Here is a 14,118-nt window from a genome sequence, read left to right as displayed (position 1 = left end):
GTGGGGTGACTGGGACCCCGGGGGTGGGGGTAATGGGGTGACTGCAGCCAAGAGTGAAGGATTTGGGGTGGCCAGGATCAGGGTGCCCAGGACTCCAAGGGGCAGGGGATGGGGTGGCTGAGACCCCAGGGGCGCAGGCTATGGGGTGCTTGAGACCCCAGGGGCGCAGGCTATGGGGTGCCCAGGCCCCCAGGGGTGCAGGTTATGGGGTGCCTGAGACCCCAGGGGCGCAGGCTATGGGGTGCCCAGGCACCCAGGGGTGCAGGTTATGGGGTACCTGAGACCCCAGGGGCGCAGGCTATGGGGTGCCCAGGCCCCCAGGGGTGCAGGTTATGGGGTGCCTGAGACCCCAGGGGCGCAGGCTATGGGGTGCCCAGGCACCCAGGGGTGCAGGTTATGGGGTACCTGAGACCCCAGGGGCGCAGAGACCAAGCACCGCAGGCAGCTGACACCATGAGGTGCCCGGGACCCCCAGGGGACCCCCAGATGGGGGGCGGCAGGTCCCAGGGCTGGGTGCTCTGAGTCCTGGGGTTCCCCCAGCACAATCCCCCCCCAGCCTCCACACTTTGTCCCCCCACGACGGGGCCGGCGGCTCCGGCACCATTAAAGCGTCGCTCGCAGCCTTGTGTCTGTGCTGGGACGGGACCGAGACCGGGGCCCGGGGCCCGGGGCGGGACCCGCAGGGGCGGCGGCGGGGTCCGGGGCGGTCCCGGGGCGGTCCCGGGGTTGCCTGTTGACTCGCCCCGGCCCCATCACATGATCGCGGAGCGGGTGGCGGAGCAGCGGCGCCGGTGAGCGCCCGGGGCGGGGGAGCGACGGTGGCGGTAACCGAGAGTACCGGGACCACAACCGGAGTTGGGGGCGGGGGGAGAAGCCTACTGGGAACGGTCCCGGGACGGGAACTGGGATCGGGAGAGTAGGACTTGGGCAGGGGGAGCGGGGTGGCGGCGTCGGGGGGGAAGGGGGGAGTGGGGGCTGGGCCAGCGGGGCTCCGGGACCGGACGCGGTGCCGGTACCGGGGCTGAGGCGGCGGCGGCGGCTCCCGCAGGCGGGGCCATGGCGGTCGAAGGCGGAATGAAATGCGTGAAGTTCCTGGTGTTCGTCTTCAACTTCATCTTCTGGGTGAGTGCGGGGCCGGGGGGGCACCGGGAGGGCACCGAGAGGACCGGGACTGGGGGGGGGCTGTGTCTGCGACATCGAGGGGGGGAACTGGGGCCCGGCAGAACCGGGGCCGGTAGAACCGGGCAGAAGCTTCTCAGCTCCCACCGGGACGTCAGACGCCAATTCTCCCCCCCCCTGCATAGGGCCCTTCTGACACCCCCTTTCCTGCGAGGCCCTGAGTTGGGGGTCGCGGAGACCCCCCGTGGGGTGAGGGAGGAGCTGCGCCTGCCCCCACCCCCCCCCCCGGCCGCGGGCAGCGCTGGTGGCCGCAGGCTGCCGTCAGTAGGTTCCAGAGTTAACGCGGCCGGGCAGGGCCAGGCTGGCAGCTCCTGGGCCGAGCCCCAAGGTCGGGGTGGGGACCCCCCACGGGTGATCGCGGGCGCGTGCCGCCGGCGCCTCCCTGTCGCCAGCGCCGGGGGGGGGGGAGGGGGGAGGTCTGTTCCCCACGCGTGGGGCAGGAGGTGGCTTTGGGGAAGTTGCGGGGGGGGGGGGGGGGAAGAGGCAGCAACGGCCAGAGCGGGGTGCAGGGAGAGTGGGGGCTGGGGGGAGGACACTGCGGGGGGGGGGGGAGAGGGTCAAGCGCTTTCCTGTGTGCGCCCCCCCCCCCCTTCCACGCGGGGAGTGACGCGTCCCGGATCCCCACCCTGATCCTGCCGGGGCTGAGTCACCCCTGGAGTGGCCATGGAGAGGGTGCGGGGGGGGGGGGGGGGGTGTGTTAAGGGGGGGACGCTCAGGCCCCGTGGCCAGCGCGGGGGGGCGGGGAACACGCGGGGACATGCCCCCCCCCCCCGTCACCACGAGTGTTTGGTCAGCGGGCAGCCGGCCACGCTGTGCCCACACCCAGCGAGCAAACAGGGCACGGCCGGGGGGCGCCGCGGGGGGGGAGTCCTCAGCACGGGCAACAAACCGCGGAGCCCACGGAAGGGGGGGGGGGGCGGCGGGGGCGGGGGGGGGCGAGGGGGGAAGGGTCACATACGGGCCGGGGGGGGCGGGGGGAGGGGTGTCCCACTCGTGGCGTGGGGCAGGATGGAGCCGCTCCAACCCCCAGCACTGGGAGAAGGCTCCCGTGGGAGGGGGGTGCTGGGGTGCTGCTCCCTACCAGCCCCCCCCCCCCGAATCTCTGACACCCCCTGACCCACCCGTGCCCTCCCCCCCCCCACGCTGTGTCCTGTCCCCCCCCTCCGAGGCCTCTCGCTGTGGCCGGAAGCCTGCAGCAGTGTTCCCGCGGCTGCCATCCCGGCTCCCCCCGGCCCCTTCCCCCCCCCCCCATGACCACAGTGGGACAGAACTGGGGGAAGGGGGAGCAGAAGAGCCCCCCCCGGGCCCCCCCTCCCCATCCTCACCCCCAGCGAGGAGCCAGGGCGAGGCTGAGCCCCCGGAGCCGCTCGGCCCCCGGGGGAGGGAGGATGCTCCGTGGGGGGCGACCCCAACTTTATCGGGTCTGGGGGCTGTGCCGTGACCCCCCCCCCCCCGCCACACCTAACCCTGTGCCCTGCCCCCTGCCCAGGTGTGCGGCGTGGCCCTGATTGCCATTGGCATCTATGCCCAGCTGGCACTGGATAAGGCGCTGGCAGTCAGCGCCGGCTCTGCCGCCAGCTCCCCGGTGGCCATCCTGGTGCTGGGGGTCATCATCTTCTTCATCTCCTTCTTCGGCTGCTGCGGGGCCTGGAAGGAGAGTTACTGCATGGTCACCACGGTGAGACCCCCCCCCGCGACCCCCGCCCGGAACACCCCCCTGACCCCCCGCCCGGAACCCTCCCCCCGACCCCCCGCCCTGAGCCCTCCCCCCAGCTGCAGCAGCTCCGCGGCTTGGCTGCCGGCCCTGACCTGACCCTTTCCACCTTAACGGCTCCACCTTAACGCTCCGGTCCTGAACCCCCCTCCCCAATTCCACCGCCCCCCGCCCCGACCCTCTCCACCTTAACACTCCCCTCCCGACCCCTTCCACCTTAACACTCCCCTCCCGACCCCCCCCCCCCCGATTCTATTCTGAGCCCCGCCCCGGACCCCTTCCACTTAACCCTTCCACCCTGCCCCCCCCTCCAACCTTTAACATCTTCTCTCTGCCCCCCCCCCACTTAACGCCCCCCCACTTAACCTTCACCCTGACCCCCCCCAAACTCCTTCCACCTTAACCCCCCCCACCCTGACCCCCCCAACTCCTCCTACATCGACCCCCCCCTCACCTTGCCCCCCCCCCCCCTCCCACTTTAACCTTCCCACCCTGACCCCTCCCACACCAACTCCTCTGCTCTGTCCCCCCTCACCCTATCCCTGGCCCCCATCACCTCCCTCTCTGCCTTCTCCCCCGCCCCTCCCCCTCAACCTGATCCCCCTTACCCTCACGACCCCCCCCCTTCCCCAACCCCCCCTCTGACCCCCCCATTTCCCACCCTCCCCCCCCCAGTTCGCCATCCTGCTCAGCATCATCTTCCTGGCCGAGGTCGCTGCTGCCATCGCAGGCTACGTCTACAAGGACAAGGTGAGGATTGCTTTTGGGGGGGGGGGGAGGGGGCACGGGGACCCCCACCTGGCTTCAGGACCCCTCACCCCCCACCCCTCTAACGCCCCCTCGCCCCCCCCCCAGGCCCGTTCAGTGCTGGAGGAAGGGCTGTGGGATGCCATGAGCAGGTACGGGGAGGACCAAGCCATGACGCAGGCGGTGGATGAGCTGCAGCAGGATGTGAGTGATTTGGGAGGGGAGGGGTCCTAAAGGGGCGGGGGGGTGGGGGGTGGGGAGGGAATTTGGGACCCCCCCCTGACCTTCTGCGTGCCCCCCCCCCGGTAGTTCAAGTGCTGTGGAGCCAACAACTACACAGACTGGGCCAACATTGAGCAGTTCAAGCTCAACGACACAGTGCCCAGGTCCTGCTGCCGCCAAGACACCGCAGCCTGCAACGTCCACCCCTCCCCCACCACCGTCTACGAGAAGGTGAGGCCCCGCCCCCACCCCCCCCGAGACCCCTCCCCAAATTTCGGGGGGTTCAGCTTGTCCCTAAGCTGCTCCCCCCCCCCCCCCCCAGGGCTGTCTGCAGAGCATTGAGAGCTGGATGAAGAAGAACATCCTGCTGGTGGCTGCCGTGGCGCTGGGCATTGCCTTCTTCGAGGTGGGACCTGGGCTTGAGACCCCTCCCCCAGCCCCAATTCGGGGCTGAGACCCCCTACCCATTTAGGGCTGAGCTTGCCCCACCCCGCTCAGTCTGAGCCCCAGATCCCCAGTGTGGGTTTGAGACCCCTCCCCAGTCTCTGGAGCCATGCAGGGTGGTTCTCACCCTCCCTCCTCTGCCTCTTCCTCCCCCAGCCCCCCCCATGTGGGTCTGAGCCCCCCCAGTGTGGGTCTGAGCCCCCCCAATGTGGGTCTGAGCCCCTTCCCCACTCTCTGGAGCCATGGGTGGTTCTCACCCTCCCTCCTCTGCCTCTCCCTCCCCTCCCCTGAGGTGGGACCTGGGTCAGATTCCCCCAGCCCCCCCCATGTGGGTCTGAGCCTCTTCCCCCCCCCCATTTGGGTCTGAGCCCCCCCAGTGTGGGTCTGAGCCCCCTCCCCAGTCTCTGGAGCCATGCAGGGTGGTTCTCATCTCCCCTCCTCTTCCTCTCCCTCCCCAGCTCCTGGGCATCATCTTCGCCTGCTGCCTGATGAAGGGCATCCGCAGTGGCTATGAGGTCATGTAGCCCCCCCCCGACCACTGTGGACCCTCCCCCACGCTGGGGGGGTGGTCTGAGGGGCTCTGGGGGGGGCCCAGGGCAGCGTCCCCAGGCCTGGAAATAAAATGAAAAGCTTCTGTGGAGCTGTGTGCCCCGGGGGGGGGAGGTTGTGTGTGCCCCTAAGGGGGGTGAGAATGGGGGTCCCTCGTGGGGGGGGTCCCACCTATGGTCCCACAGACCTGGGGGGGCTCTGGGTGAGGACTGTAGGAGCCCAGCTGGCAGCCCAAGGGGCTATAGGGGGTCCCTGGGGGCTATAGGGGTCTGGGTGGGTGCTAGAGGAGCCTGGGTGGGGCTAGAGGGGTCCTGGGTGAGGGCTCAGCTGGCAGCCTAAGGGTCTGGGGGGGTAGGGGGGGCTGGGGGGGGGTCTCTAGGGGTCTGGGGGAGGACCAGAGGAGCCCAGGTGGTATCCCAAGGGTCAATAGGTGCAGAGTTGGGGTCTCCACCCCCCACCACCCCCCCCAGCAAGACCACCACCACATCCCTGTGCTGCCCCCCACTTTATTCACAGCACTGGGTGAGGGTTGGGGTCCCACAGCCCTTTGGGGGCCACTGGGGGGGTGGGGGCGTCCTGGCGGCCACGGGGGGCACCTCGTGGGCACCTAGCGGACCCGGTGGGCAGGCTTGGGCAGGATGGTGGCCAGGGCAAAGTCCACCAGGCAGGAGGGCAGGTAGGAGGCTGGCAGCCAGAGCAGCTTGGCATCCCAGCCGGCGCTGTAGCGGGCACGGGGGTGGCGAGCAGCCAGGGCGTGCTCCATGCACCAGGTGACCTTGGTCAGGTCAGCGTCGCACAGCAGGGTCATGATCAGCCTCTGCACCTTCAGGTCTGCGAGAGGGGCAGCAGGGCCTTGGGGCCTGCCCGGCCCCCCCCTCCGCCCCAGCGCAGCCCCCAACCCCAGCTCGACTCCCACCCCCCCTCCAGCCCAGCTGCAACCCAGCCCCAGCCCAGCCCCAACCCAGCTGCGACCCAACCTCAGCTTCAGCCCCGACCCAACCCCAACCCAGCCCCAACCCAGCCCCAACCCAACCCCAACCCAGCCCCAACCCAACCTCAGCTTCAGCCCCGACCCAACCCCAACCCAGCCCCAACCCAACTCTGACCCAGCCCCAACCCAACTCTGACCCAACCTCAGCTTCAGCTCAGCCCCAACTGCAAACCAGCTTCAGCTCCAACCCAACTTCAGCCCCATCCCAACCCCAACCCAACTTCAGCTCCAACCCAACCTCAGCTTCAGTCCAACCCCAACTGCAAACCAACTCCAACCCCAACCCCAGCTTCAACTTCATCCTCAGCCCTGCTCCAACCCAACCCCCAACCCCAGCTTCAACTTCAGCTCCACCCCAACCCCATCTCAAGCCCAAGCCAACCCCAGCTTCAACTTCAGCTCCAACCCAGGCCCAACCCCAGCCCCAGCTGCCCTCCACCCCCACCCCACTCACACTTGTGGAAGAAGTCCTCGCCGTAGCTCAGCCTGGTCTCCGGTGCCAGCCGGTCCCAGAGCTGGCGCAGGGAGGCCTCAATGCTCTCCAGGTTGGTCACAGCTGTCTTGAAGAAGCCAGGCTCCACGATGCTCACCTTGACCCCAAAGTGGTACATGTCACGCCTGGGGGGGCACCAGCAGCCAGTCAGGCCTGGAGGAGAGGTGCTCCCAGCCCCAAACAACCTGACCTGGGATGGGTCCAGGCATGGGGCAGCTCCTGCCCACCCTGGGCAGCCTGGGACGGTGCCCACCAGCCTCATGGGGAAGAAGTTTCCCCTTTCCCCTTTCCTTCTTTCCCCCTTTCCTTCTTTCCCCCTTTCCTTCTTTCCCCCTTTCCTTCTTTCCCCCTTTCCTTCTTTCCCCCTTTCCTTCTTTCCCCCTTTCCTTCGTTCCCCTTTCCTTCTTTCCCCCTTTCCTTCTTTCCCCCTTTCCTTCTTTCCCCCTTTCCTTCTTTCCCCTTTCCTTCTTTCCTCCTTTCCCCTTTCCTTCTTTCCCCCACTCTGAAGCTGCCTCTTGGAGCTCCAAACCATCACCCTTGGACCTGTCCCCACAGGCTCTGCTCAAGAGTCTGTCCCCAGCTCGGCTGTAGCCCTCCCGGAGCACTGAAGGGCAGCAGAAGGTCTCCCCCTGGCCACCACCTCCCCAGGGCTAGGCTAAGGGTCTGCCCCTGGCCCTCGCCTCCCCATGCCCACCATCTCCCCATGCCCATCACCTCCTGCCCCCCCCCCCTCCCCATGCCCACCCCCTCCTGCCCTGCCCCTGCCCACCGCAGGCTGTCGGAGAAGGCCTCCACGCAGTACTTGGAGATGCAGTAGCCGCCGCCGTTGGCAGAGAGCCTGCCCAGGACGCTGGAGGTGTTGACCACCCTGCCCCGTGCCCGCTTCAGCAGGGGCAGCAGTGCCAGGGTCACCTCGATGGCCCCCAGGGCGTTGACGTCCAGCACCTGCCGGTAGTGCTCCACTGCCATCCACTCCGTGGGGCCGATCGGGTTGGCGACGCCGGCGTTGTTCACCAGCCCGAAGAGACCTGGGGGGCACAACCACCTGGCACAGGCTGGGGCACAACCACCTGGCACAGAGGGGGCTGGGGGGCACAACCACCTGGCACAGGCTGGGGCACAACCACCTGGCACAAAGGGGGCTGGGGGCACAACCACCTGGCACAGGCTGGGGCACAACCACCTGGCACAGGCTGAGGCACAACCACCTGGCACAGAGGGGGCTGGGGGGAACCTCCTGGGAGCCTGTGGCCCCAACTGCAGCATCTGCCCAGGTCCCATCCTGCCCCACAGCACCGCCCTGGGAGCCTAACTCTCGCCTGGGCACCCCCCTGGTGCCCATCCTGCCCCAGGAGCTGGTTCTCACCCCTCAGCGCCCTCCCTGCTCCCATCCTGCTCTGTTTCGCCTCCCCTAGGCCCTCATCCCCCCAGCTGCCCTCTCACTCTTCCTTCCCCTCCCAACCACCTTCCTCCTCTCCCTCTCCCTTCCCTTCCTCTCCCCACTCCCTCTGCTCTCTCTCCCTGTCTCCCTTTCCCTCCTCTCCTTCCTCCCTTCCTCTCCTTTCCCTCTTCCTCCCTCCTCTCCCTCTCCCTCCTCTTCTTTCCCTCCTTCTCCTCTCCTTCCTCCCTCCCCTTCTCCCTCTCCCTCCCTCCCTCCCCCTCCCCTCCCTCTCCCCCTCACCTTTCTCCCCCACCTCAGCCCGCACCCACTCCGCCGCCCTGCGAATGCTTTCGCTGCTGGTGACATCGAGCAGGGTGGTCTGGAGGTGCCCTGCGCAGCTTCTCTCCAGCGCCTCTGCCCCTTTCTGGGTCAGGCAGGCGGCCAGCACCCGGTAGCCCCTGCGGGCGAGCCGCCGGGCCAGGAGGTTGCCGAAGCCGCTGTCGCAGCCGGTGATGAGGATGTGTTTGTCCTTCACGGAGGGCAGGCGGCGCCGGTCCCGCAGCGCCCAGCCCAGCGCCCACAGCAGCGCCAGCAGCGCCAGCGGCAGCCACATGCTGCCCGGGCAGGGGGCAGGCAGGGGAGGGGGCTGGGGGGGAGGGGAAAGGGCTCAGGGCTCGGCCGGGGTCGCTTCCCTTTTGCCCTTCCCCTTCCCTTTTCCCCTTTCCCTTCCCTCTTCCCCCTTTCCCCTCTTCCCCCTTTCCCCTTCCCTCTTCCCCCTTTCCCCTTCCCTCTTCCCCCTTTCCCCTCTTCCTCTTCCCCCTTTCCCCTCTTCCTCTTCCCCCTTTCCTCTTTCCCCTTCCCTCTTTCCTCTTTCCCCTTCCCTCTTTCCCCTTCCCCCTTCCTCTTTCCCCTTCCCTCTTCCCCCTTTCCCCTCTTCCTCTTCCCTTTCCTCTTCCCCCTCCCCTTCCCCCTTCCCTCCTTCCCCCTTCCCTCTTTCCCCCTTCCCTCCTTCCCCCTTCCCTCTTTCCCCCTTCCCTCCTTCCCCCTCCCCCCTGCCCCCTCCCCCCGGGTGGGAAAAGAAGAGGACCCCCACCTCCCCCCCCCTGCACCCCCCCCCAAATTCCCTGCCCCACACTCGGGGGTCAGCCCCCCCCGGGTGGGAGTTGGGAGGCAGGGGGAGGGAGGGCGCCAGGGAGTGCCCCCAGCCCGAGGCAGCTCCCCCCTGGCACTCGGTCTGTGCCCCTGGGCACGCAGGGGCGGGGGGGTTGGGGGTCGTTGGTTTGAGACCACCCCACCCCCCGTAGGGTGGGGGTGAGACCCCCCCCGGGTTAGTTGTGAGCCCCCCCATGGCTCCCCCCCCCAGTGCCCAGCCCGGTGTCCGACTGACCTGGCTGGGGCCGGCCCCGGGGTGCCCGCGGGCACCGTGCCCAGGATTAGCCCTGCCCTGCGTCACTGCTGGCTGCCACCGAGGCTGCCACCGGGCTCGGGGGGGCTGGGGGGGTCCTCAGCTGCTCTTCACCCCCCCCCCCCCCTTGCCCTCCTCCCCCCAGCTGCCCTCTGCTCTAAAGGTGACCCCCGCCCCCCCCCCCCCCCCCCCTTTAAAGAAGCTCTGGGGCTGGGGGCGAGGGGGGAGGAGGGGCTGGGGTCTCCTCCAGGACCCCTGTTTTGGAGGGGGGGGGCCCGTGGGGGGGTGGTCTTTGGGGATTTCCCCCTCCCCCCCAGTGGGTGCTGAGAGGAGGCTACAAACCTCCTGGGGTTAAGATTTGAGGGGGGGGTCCAGGCTCAGCCCCCCCCCAAATCCCTTCCCCACCCCAAGGAGAGGCTCAGAGCTGGGGGGGGGGGCAGGGATGGGGGAGGTCAAACCAACCCCCCCCCACCCCCCAAACCCTGGCTGAGACCCCACAAACTCCCACGGGGCAAGGGGGGGAGGGGGCACAGCTCACTTGGCACCCTGGGGTGCTCCCCCCCAAGGGGTGGGGGTGCCAAGGGGGTGCCCAGCAGCCACCTACCTCGGGAGGGCTCCAGGAGCTGCTGTGGCCTCGGTGGCAGAGGCTGAGTGAGCCCTAGGGGGGGGCACAGCTGCTCCTCCCCCTGCCCCCGGGGCAGGGCCAAGGTTCAGAGTGGGCTGAGCCCCCCCTGACCCCTCCCCAGTCCTGCTGGGGGAGGGCTGGGACCCCCTCGACTTGATTGGGGGGGAGGGGGGAAGGGGATGCTCCCCATGGGGGAACTCCCTGAGCAGGGGGAAGAGGGAGGGAGGGAGGGAGGAAGGGGAGACCCCCCCCCCCGGTTTAAGGGTTCATAGAAACCCCCCCGGGGTGCCCTGGGAGGGGGCAGAGGGGGCATGGCCTGGGGGTGGGGGGCTGGGGGGGGATTAGAGGCTGCCTGGGGCAGAAGGAGTCCTTTGTGCAGCACAAGAAAGGCTCTCAGAGCCCTGGGTAAGCAGAAAAGAGGATGAGGGGGGCTTAGGAGGGGGCAGGCCAGGCTGTGCCAGGGCCCAGCACATGCCAGGCTGGGCCTCCTCCGGCTGCCAGTGCCACCACGGGTCGCCAGTGCCAGCCCAGTGCCAGCCTGGTGCCATCATGGGTTGCCAGTGCCATCCCAGTGCCACCCTGATGTCACCACAGGTCACCAGTGCCAGCCCAGTGCCATCATGGGTTGCCAGTGCCACCCCAGTGCCACCCTGGTGCCACCACAGGTCACCAGTACCAACCCAGTGCCACCATGGTGCCATCATTCTTCATGCCACCAATACCCCCCCAGTACCCTCCCAGTACCATCCCAGCTTGGTGCCAACATTCTTCACCCCCTCAGTACCCCTCCAGTGCCACCCCAGTACCCTCCCAGTACCACCCCAGTGCCCCCCCAGCTCAATGCCACCACGGTGCCACCATGCTTCCTGCCCCCAATACCTCCCCAGCACCACCCCAGCTTGGTGCCACCATGGCTTCACCATTCATCACCCCCCCCCAGTGCCCCCCCCAGTGCCCCCAGCTGGACTCCAGCACCCCAGCACCACCCCAGCTTGGTGCCACCACAGCTTCACCATTCATCACCCCCCCCCAGTGCCCCCCCAGTGCCCCCAGCTGGACTCCAGCACCACCTCCCTGCCAGCAGCACCACAGAGCCTTTATTCCCCTGCTGCCCCCCAGCCTTCATGCCAGCACCAAAGGCTCCCCCCAGCCACCTGGGACCCCCCCCCCAGATTCTCAGCCCAGCCCAGCAGCTACTGGAGGAGCTGTGGGAGGGGGTGGGGGTCTCCCAGTAGCCCCCGGCTGTGGGGGGTGGGGGTCTCAGGAGCAGGGGGGCTGCAGCTGCCCCTTGTAGACGTACTCCAGGGCGGTGGCAATGGTCCTCATGTCCATCTCGATGCTCCTGGCCCAGTTCTCCACGTCCCCAATCTCCTGGGTTGGGTTGGGAAGGGTCTCAGGAAGGGGATTGGGAAGGGGTGGGGGGTCCCCACCTTGCCCCCTCCCCAGGGGCCCACCTTGAGGGCTTGGTTGAAGTTCTCCACCATGGTGATCCACTGCCCGGTCTGCCGGGCGAACTGCGCCGCCTGCACCTGCAGGGTCTTCACCTCCTGGTCCAACTTCCTCTGGTTGATGTAGGCCTGGGCAACCCTTTTGGGGAGGGGGGAGACACGGGAAAGGCTCGGGGGGGGGCGAAGGGAGGGGGTGTCCCACCTCAGAAAGGGAAGAGGAGGAAGGGAGAAGGAGCAGGGAAGGGCTGGGGGCTCGCAGGTGAAGGAGGGGGTTGGGGGGAGGGGGCAGGGTGGAGAGGGAAAGGGGCCAGGGAAGGGGAGGGGGAGGGTTTGGGGGGGGGTCCCCAGGGAAGGGGGGGATGGAGGGGGAAGGATTGGGGAGACAGAAGGAGGGGTTGGGGGCCTGCAGGTGGAGGGCTTGGGGGTCCCCAGGGAGGGGGTGGGGGTGGGGAAGCATTGGGGAGCCATAAGGAGGGGCTGGGGGGGGTTGGGGGTCCCCAGGAAGGGGGTGGGTGGGGGGAAGCACTGGGGAGCCATAAGGAGGGGCTGGGGGTCCTCAGGCTGAGGGGGGTGGATTTGGGGGTCCCTGGGCTGCAGGGTTTAGAAGCTAAGGAACCAGGGGCCATGGGCAGGGGGCAGTGCAGGGGAAGGGGCTGGGGGCTTGCTGGGGGGGTCCCTGGGCAGGAGTTGTTTGGGGGGAAGGGGGATCAGGTCTGGGGGGGGCGGGGGGGAGCCTGGCCGGGAGGGATGAGAGCATCCCGGGGAGTCCTGGATAGGGATTCTGGGGGGGCTCGGGGGGCGGGGGGAGTGTGGTCCAGGCCGGGGGAACAGAGGATGGAGGAGTCCCGGGGGAGGGTCCCAGCCGGGGGAGGGTCCCAGCCGGGGGGGGTCCCAGCCGGGGGAGGGTCCCAGCCGAGGGGGGTCCCATCCGGGGGGGGTCCCAGCCGAGGGGGGTCCCATCCGGGGGGGGTCCCATCCGGGGGAGGGTCCCAGCCGGGGGGGGTCCCAGCCGGGGGAGGGTCCCAGCCGGGGGGGTCCCAGCCGGGGGGGGTCCCAGCCGGGGGGGTCCCAGCCGGGGGGGTCCTCGCGGCTCACCCCACGTTAAGGTGATCGACCAGCGCCTGGGTCAGGCGGGTGGCAGCCGCGATCGCATCCCTGCGCCGCCGCTCTGTTGGGGGGGGGGGTGTCACAACCAATCACCCCAACCCCCCACAGCCCCCCGTGACGCCATCGTCCAGCCGCATGACGTCAGCGACCGCTGCAGTGACATCACCGAGCCCCGGCCTTAGCCTCCCCCCCCCCCAAAATCTCCCCTCGGGGCCGCGGCTCACCCAAACCCCCATCTCCTGACGGACAGCCCCGCCGACCAATGAGGGGAGACCGCGAGAGGAGCGGCAGCTCCGACCACCAATAGGGAGCCGCGCGCGGTCTCCGGCCGCCAATGGGAGCGGCGGGGAGGGGGGGGCTCACCCTGCAGCTCGCGCCGCTCGCTCTGGCGCGCCTGGTGCTCCTTCAGCAGCCGGGACAGCATGGCGGCGCGTGACCGCCGCGTCACCGTGACGTCAGCGCCGGCGCCCCGCCCCGCTGCCTGCGGCGGCCGTGGAGGAGCCAGGGGGGCTCTAGGGGTCGGGGGGAGGGGGGTCTGCAGGGGGCTGTAGGGGGTCTGCAGGGGCTATAGGGGTCTGGAGGGGCTATAGGGGTCTGGGGGTGTCTGCAGAGGGCTGCAGGGGGTCTGCAGAGGCTATAGGGGTTTGGGGGTGGTCTGCAGGGGGCTCTAGGGGGTCTGCAGGAGCTCTATAGAGGTCTGGGGGGGGTTATAGGGGTCTGGAAGGGGCTCTGGAGGGAGGATATAGGGGTCGGGGGGGTTATAGGGGTCTGGAGGGGCTCAGTAAGCGTCTGGAGGGGGACTATGGGGGTCTGGGGAGTCTGGAGCGGTTGTAGGGGTCGGGAGGAGTCTGCAGGGGGCTATAGGGGTCTGGAGCGGGCTGCAGGGGGGCTGCAGGGGGGCTGCAGGGGGGCTGGGGCTGGGATGGACAGGAGCAGGACCGGGGATGGGACCCGGAGGTGCGGGTGGGGGCGGCACAGCCGCTGCGGGGGCTGCGGCAAAGCCCTTGGCACCGGGGTGGCACCGGGACACGGCTGAGCTCACCGGGCTGGGCTCTGCCAGAGCCGTGCCAGGATGACGAAGCCTTGGCCCGGGGCCCGGCGGCAGCAGGAGGGGGATGAAGATGTCCCCAGCTCCTCCTCATCCTCATCCTCATCACCTCAGCCCCTCGGGTTGGGAGGAGAAAAGGCTGAGGGTTGGCAGTGCCAAGGCGTTGGCAGGGTTTGGGGGTTCACTGGCAGGACTTGGGGTACTCTCAGGGGTCTCCAGCAGGTCTTGGGGTGCTCTGGAAGGCTTTGGGGTGCTGCAGTGGGACTTGGGGAGCTGTGAGGGGGCTTTGGGGTGCTCTCAGGGGGCTCCAGCGGGTCTCGGGGTGGCCTGGCAGGGTTTGGGGTGCTCTCGGGGTGCTGTGGCAGGACTCGGGGTGCTGTGGGAGCTCCAGACGCAGGAACCGGGGTGTAAAATGTGGCCAAAGATAAAGCAGCGGCGGAGTAAAAATAGTCCCAAATCCATCCCCGCCCCCCCGGCGCCCCCCCGGCGCCTTCCCGGTGCCACCGGCTCCGGTTACAGCCACCCGACCGGCGGGGGCGGATTTGTTGGGCTCGGTGCTAGCGGGGAAGGGGAGACTGAGGGGGTGATGGAGCGCGGGGTACGCCCCCCGCCCCCTGCACCCCACCTTGGGCTCGGCTGCTCCCCGGGAAGCCTTTGGGTGTCGGCGGGGGCGGGGGGGAGCCGGGGGGCGGGCACCGATCCCGGCACCGATCCCAGCACCGCTCCCTGCCCGGTTCCTGCCGCTCCTTGCCCAGGAATGGGGCT

The 14,118-nt window shown here is 69.2% G+C and overlaps 3 protein-coding genes across 6 annotated transcripts; 1 reads left to right on the top strand and 2 right to left on the bottom strand.

Moving 5' to 3' along the window:
* The first annotated feature begins 700 nt into the window (after positions 1-700).
* On the top strand, positions 701-4,940 carry CD63 (CD63 molecule). Of its 3 annotated transcripts, none has more exons than XM_054177443.1 (8): positions 701-791; positions 1,049-1,122; positions 2,669-2,857; positions 3,605-3,643; positions 3,749-3,844; positions 3,950-4,093; positions 4,185-4,268; positions 4,765-4,940. In XM_054177443.1, the coding sequence occupies exons 2-8, from the start codon at positions 1,057-1,059 to the stop codon at positions 4,828-4,830; spliced, it is 684 nt and encodes a 227-aa protein (XP_054033418.1). In that variant the 5' UTR covers positions 701-791; positions 1,049-1,056; the 3' UTR covers positions 4,831-4,940. The 3 variants fall into 3 exon arrangements, with proteins under 3 accessions (XP_054033418.1, XP_054033416.1, XP_054033417.1); XM_054177441.1 differs by having other exon boundaries at positions 704-791; positions 3,569-3,643; XM_054177442.1 differs by lacking the exon at positions 701-791 and having other exon boundaries at positions 963-1,122; positions 3,569-3,643.
* Positions 4,941-5,439: 499 nt separating this feature from the next.
* Positions 5,440-9,794, bottom strand: RDH5 (retinol dehydrogenase 5). 2 transcript variants are annotated; one of them, XM_054177427.1, is made up of 5 exons: positions 9,730-9,794; positions 8,021-8,366; positions 7,109-7,367; positions 6,301-6,464; positions 5,440-5,686 (listed from the first exon to the last, which is right to left on the bottom strand). In XM_054177427.1, the coding sequence occupies exons 2-5, from the start codon at positions 8,331-8,333 to the stop codon at positions 5,463-5,465; spliced, it is 960 nt and encodes a 319-aa protein (XP_054033402.1). In that variant the 5' UTR covers positions 8,334-8,366; positions 9,730-9,794; the 3' UTR covers positions 5,440-5,462. The 2 variants fall into 2 exon arrangements, with proteins under 2 accessions (XP_054033402.1, XP_054033400.1); XM_054177425.1 differs by lacking the exon at positions 9,730-9,794 and adding an exon at positions 9,108-9,160.
* Positions 9,795-11,009: 1,215 nt separating this feature from the next.
* BLOC1S1 (biogenesis of lysosomal organelles complex 1 subunit 1) lies at positions 11,010-12,757 on the bottom strand. Its single transcript, XM_054177495.1, has 4 exons — positions 12,669-12,757; positions 12,294-12,366; positions 11,205-11,337; positions 11,010-11,121 (listed from the first exon to the last, which is right to left on the bottom strand). Exons 1-4 carry the CDS (start codon positions 12,727-12,729, stop codon positions 11,011-11,013), a joined length of 378 nt encoding a protein of 125 aa, XP_054033470.1. The 5' UTR covers positions 12,730-12,757; the 3' UTR covers position 11,010.
* Positions 12,758-14,118: the final 1,361 nt, after the last annotated feature.

The sequence above is a fragment of the Dryobates pubescens genome, chromosome 40 (assembly GCF_014839835.1).
Source record: "Dryobates pubescens isolate bDryPub1 chromosome 40, bDryPub1.pri, whole genome shotgun sequence".
Classification (NCBI taxonomy): domain Eukaryota; kingdom Metazoa; phylum Chordata; class Aves; order Piciformes; family Picidae; genus Dryobates; species Dryobates pubescens.
The sequence above is the reverse complement of the archived record's forward strand: the minus strand, read 5'-3'. Positions and strand labels throughout refer to the sequence as shown.

Coding starts and splice junctions, on each gene's coding strand:
- RDH5 (XM_054177427.1), bottom strand. CDS start 8,333: ATGTGGCTGCCGCTGGCGCTGCTGGCGCTGCTGTGGGCGCTGGGCTGG. Junction 7,368..8,020: donor GGCTGAGGTGGGGGAGAAAG/GTGAGGGGGAGA, acceptor TGTGCCCCCCAG/GTCTCTTCGGGCTGGTGAAC. Junction 6,465..7,108: donor GCCTTCTCCGACAGCCTGCG/GTGGGCAGGGGC, acceptor GTGCCCCCCCAG/GCGTGACATGTACCACTTTG.
- CD63 (XM_054177441.1), top strand. CDS start 1,057: ATGGCGGTCGAAGGCGGAATGAAATGCGTGAAGTTCCTGGTGTTCGTC. Junction 1,123..2,668: donor TCTTCAACTTCATCTTCTGG/GTGAGTGCGGGG, acceptor CCCCCTGCCCAG/GTGTGCGGCGTGGCCCTGAT. Junction 2,858..3,568: donor GTTACTGCATGGTCACCACG/GTGAGACCCCCC, acceptor TCCCCCCCCCAG/TTCGCCATCCTGCTCAGCAT.
- BLOC1S1 (XM_054177495.1), bottom strand. CDS start 12,729: ATGCTGTCCCGGCTGCTGAAGGAGCACCAGGCGCGCCAGAGCGAGCGG. Junction 12,367..12,668: donor CGAGCGGCGCGAGCTGCAGG/GTGAGCCCCCCC, acceptor CCCCCCCAACAG/AGCGGCGGCGCAGGGATGCG. Junction 11,338..12,293: donor GTCGATCACCTTAACGTGGG/GTGAGCCGCGAG, acceptor CCTCCCCAAAAG/GGTTGCCCAGGCCTACATCA.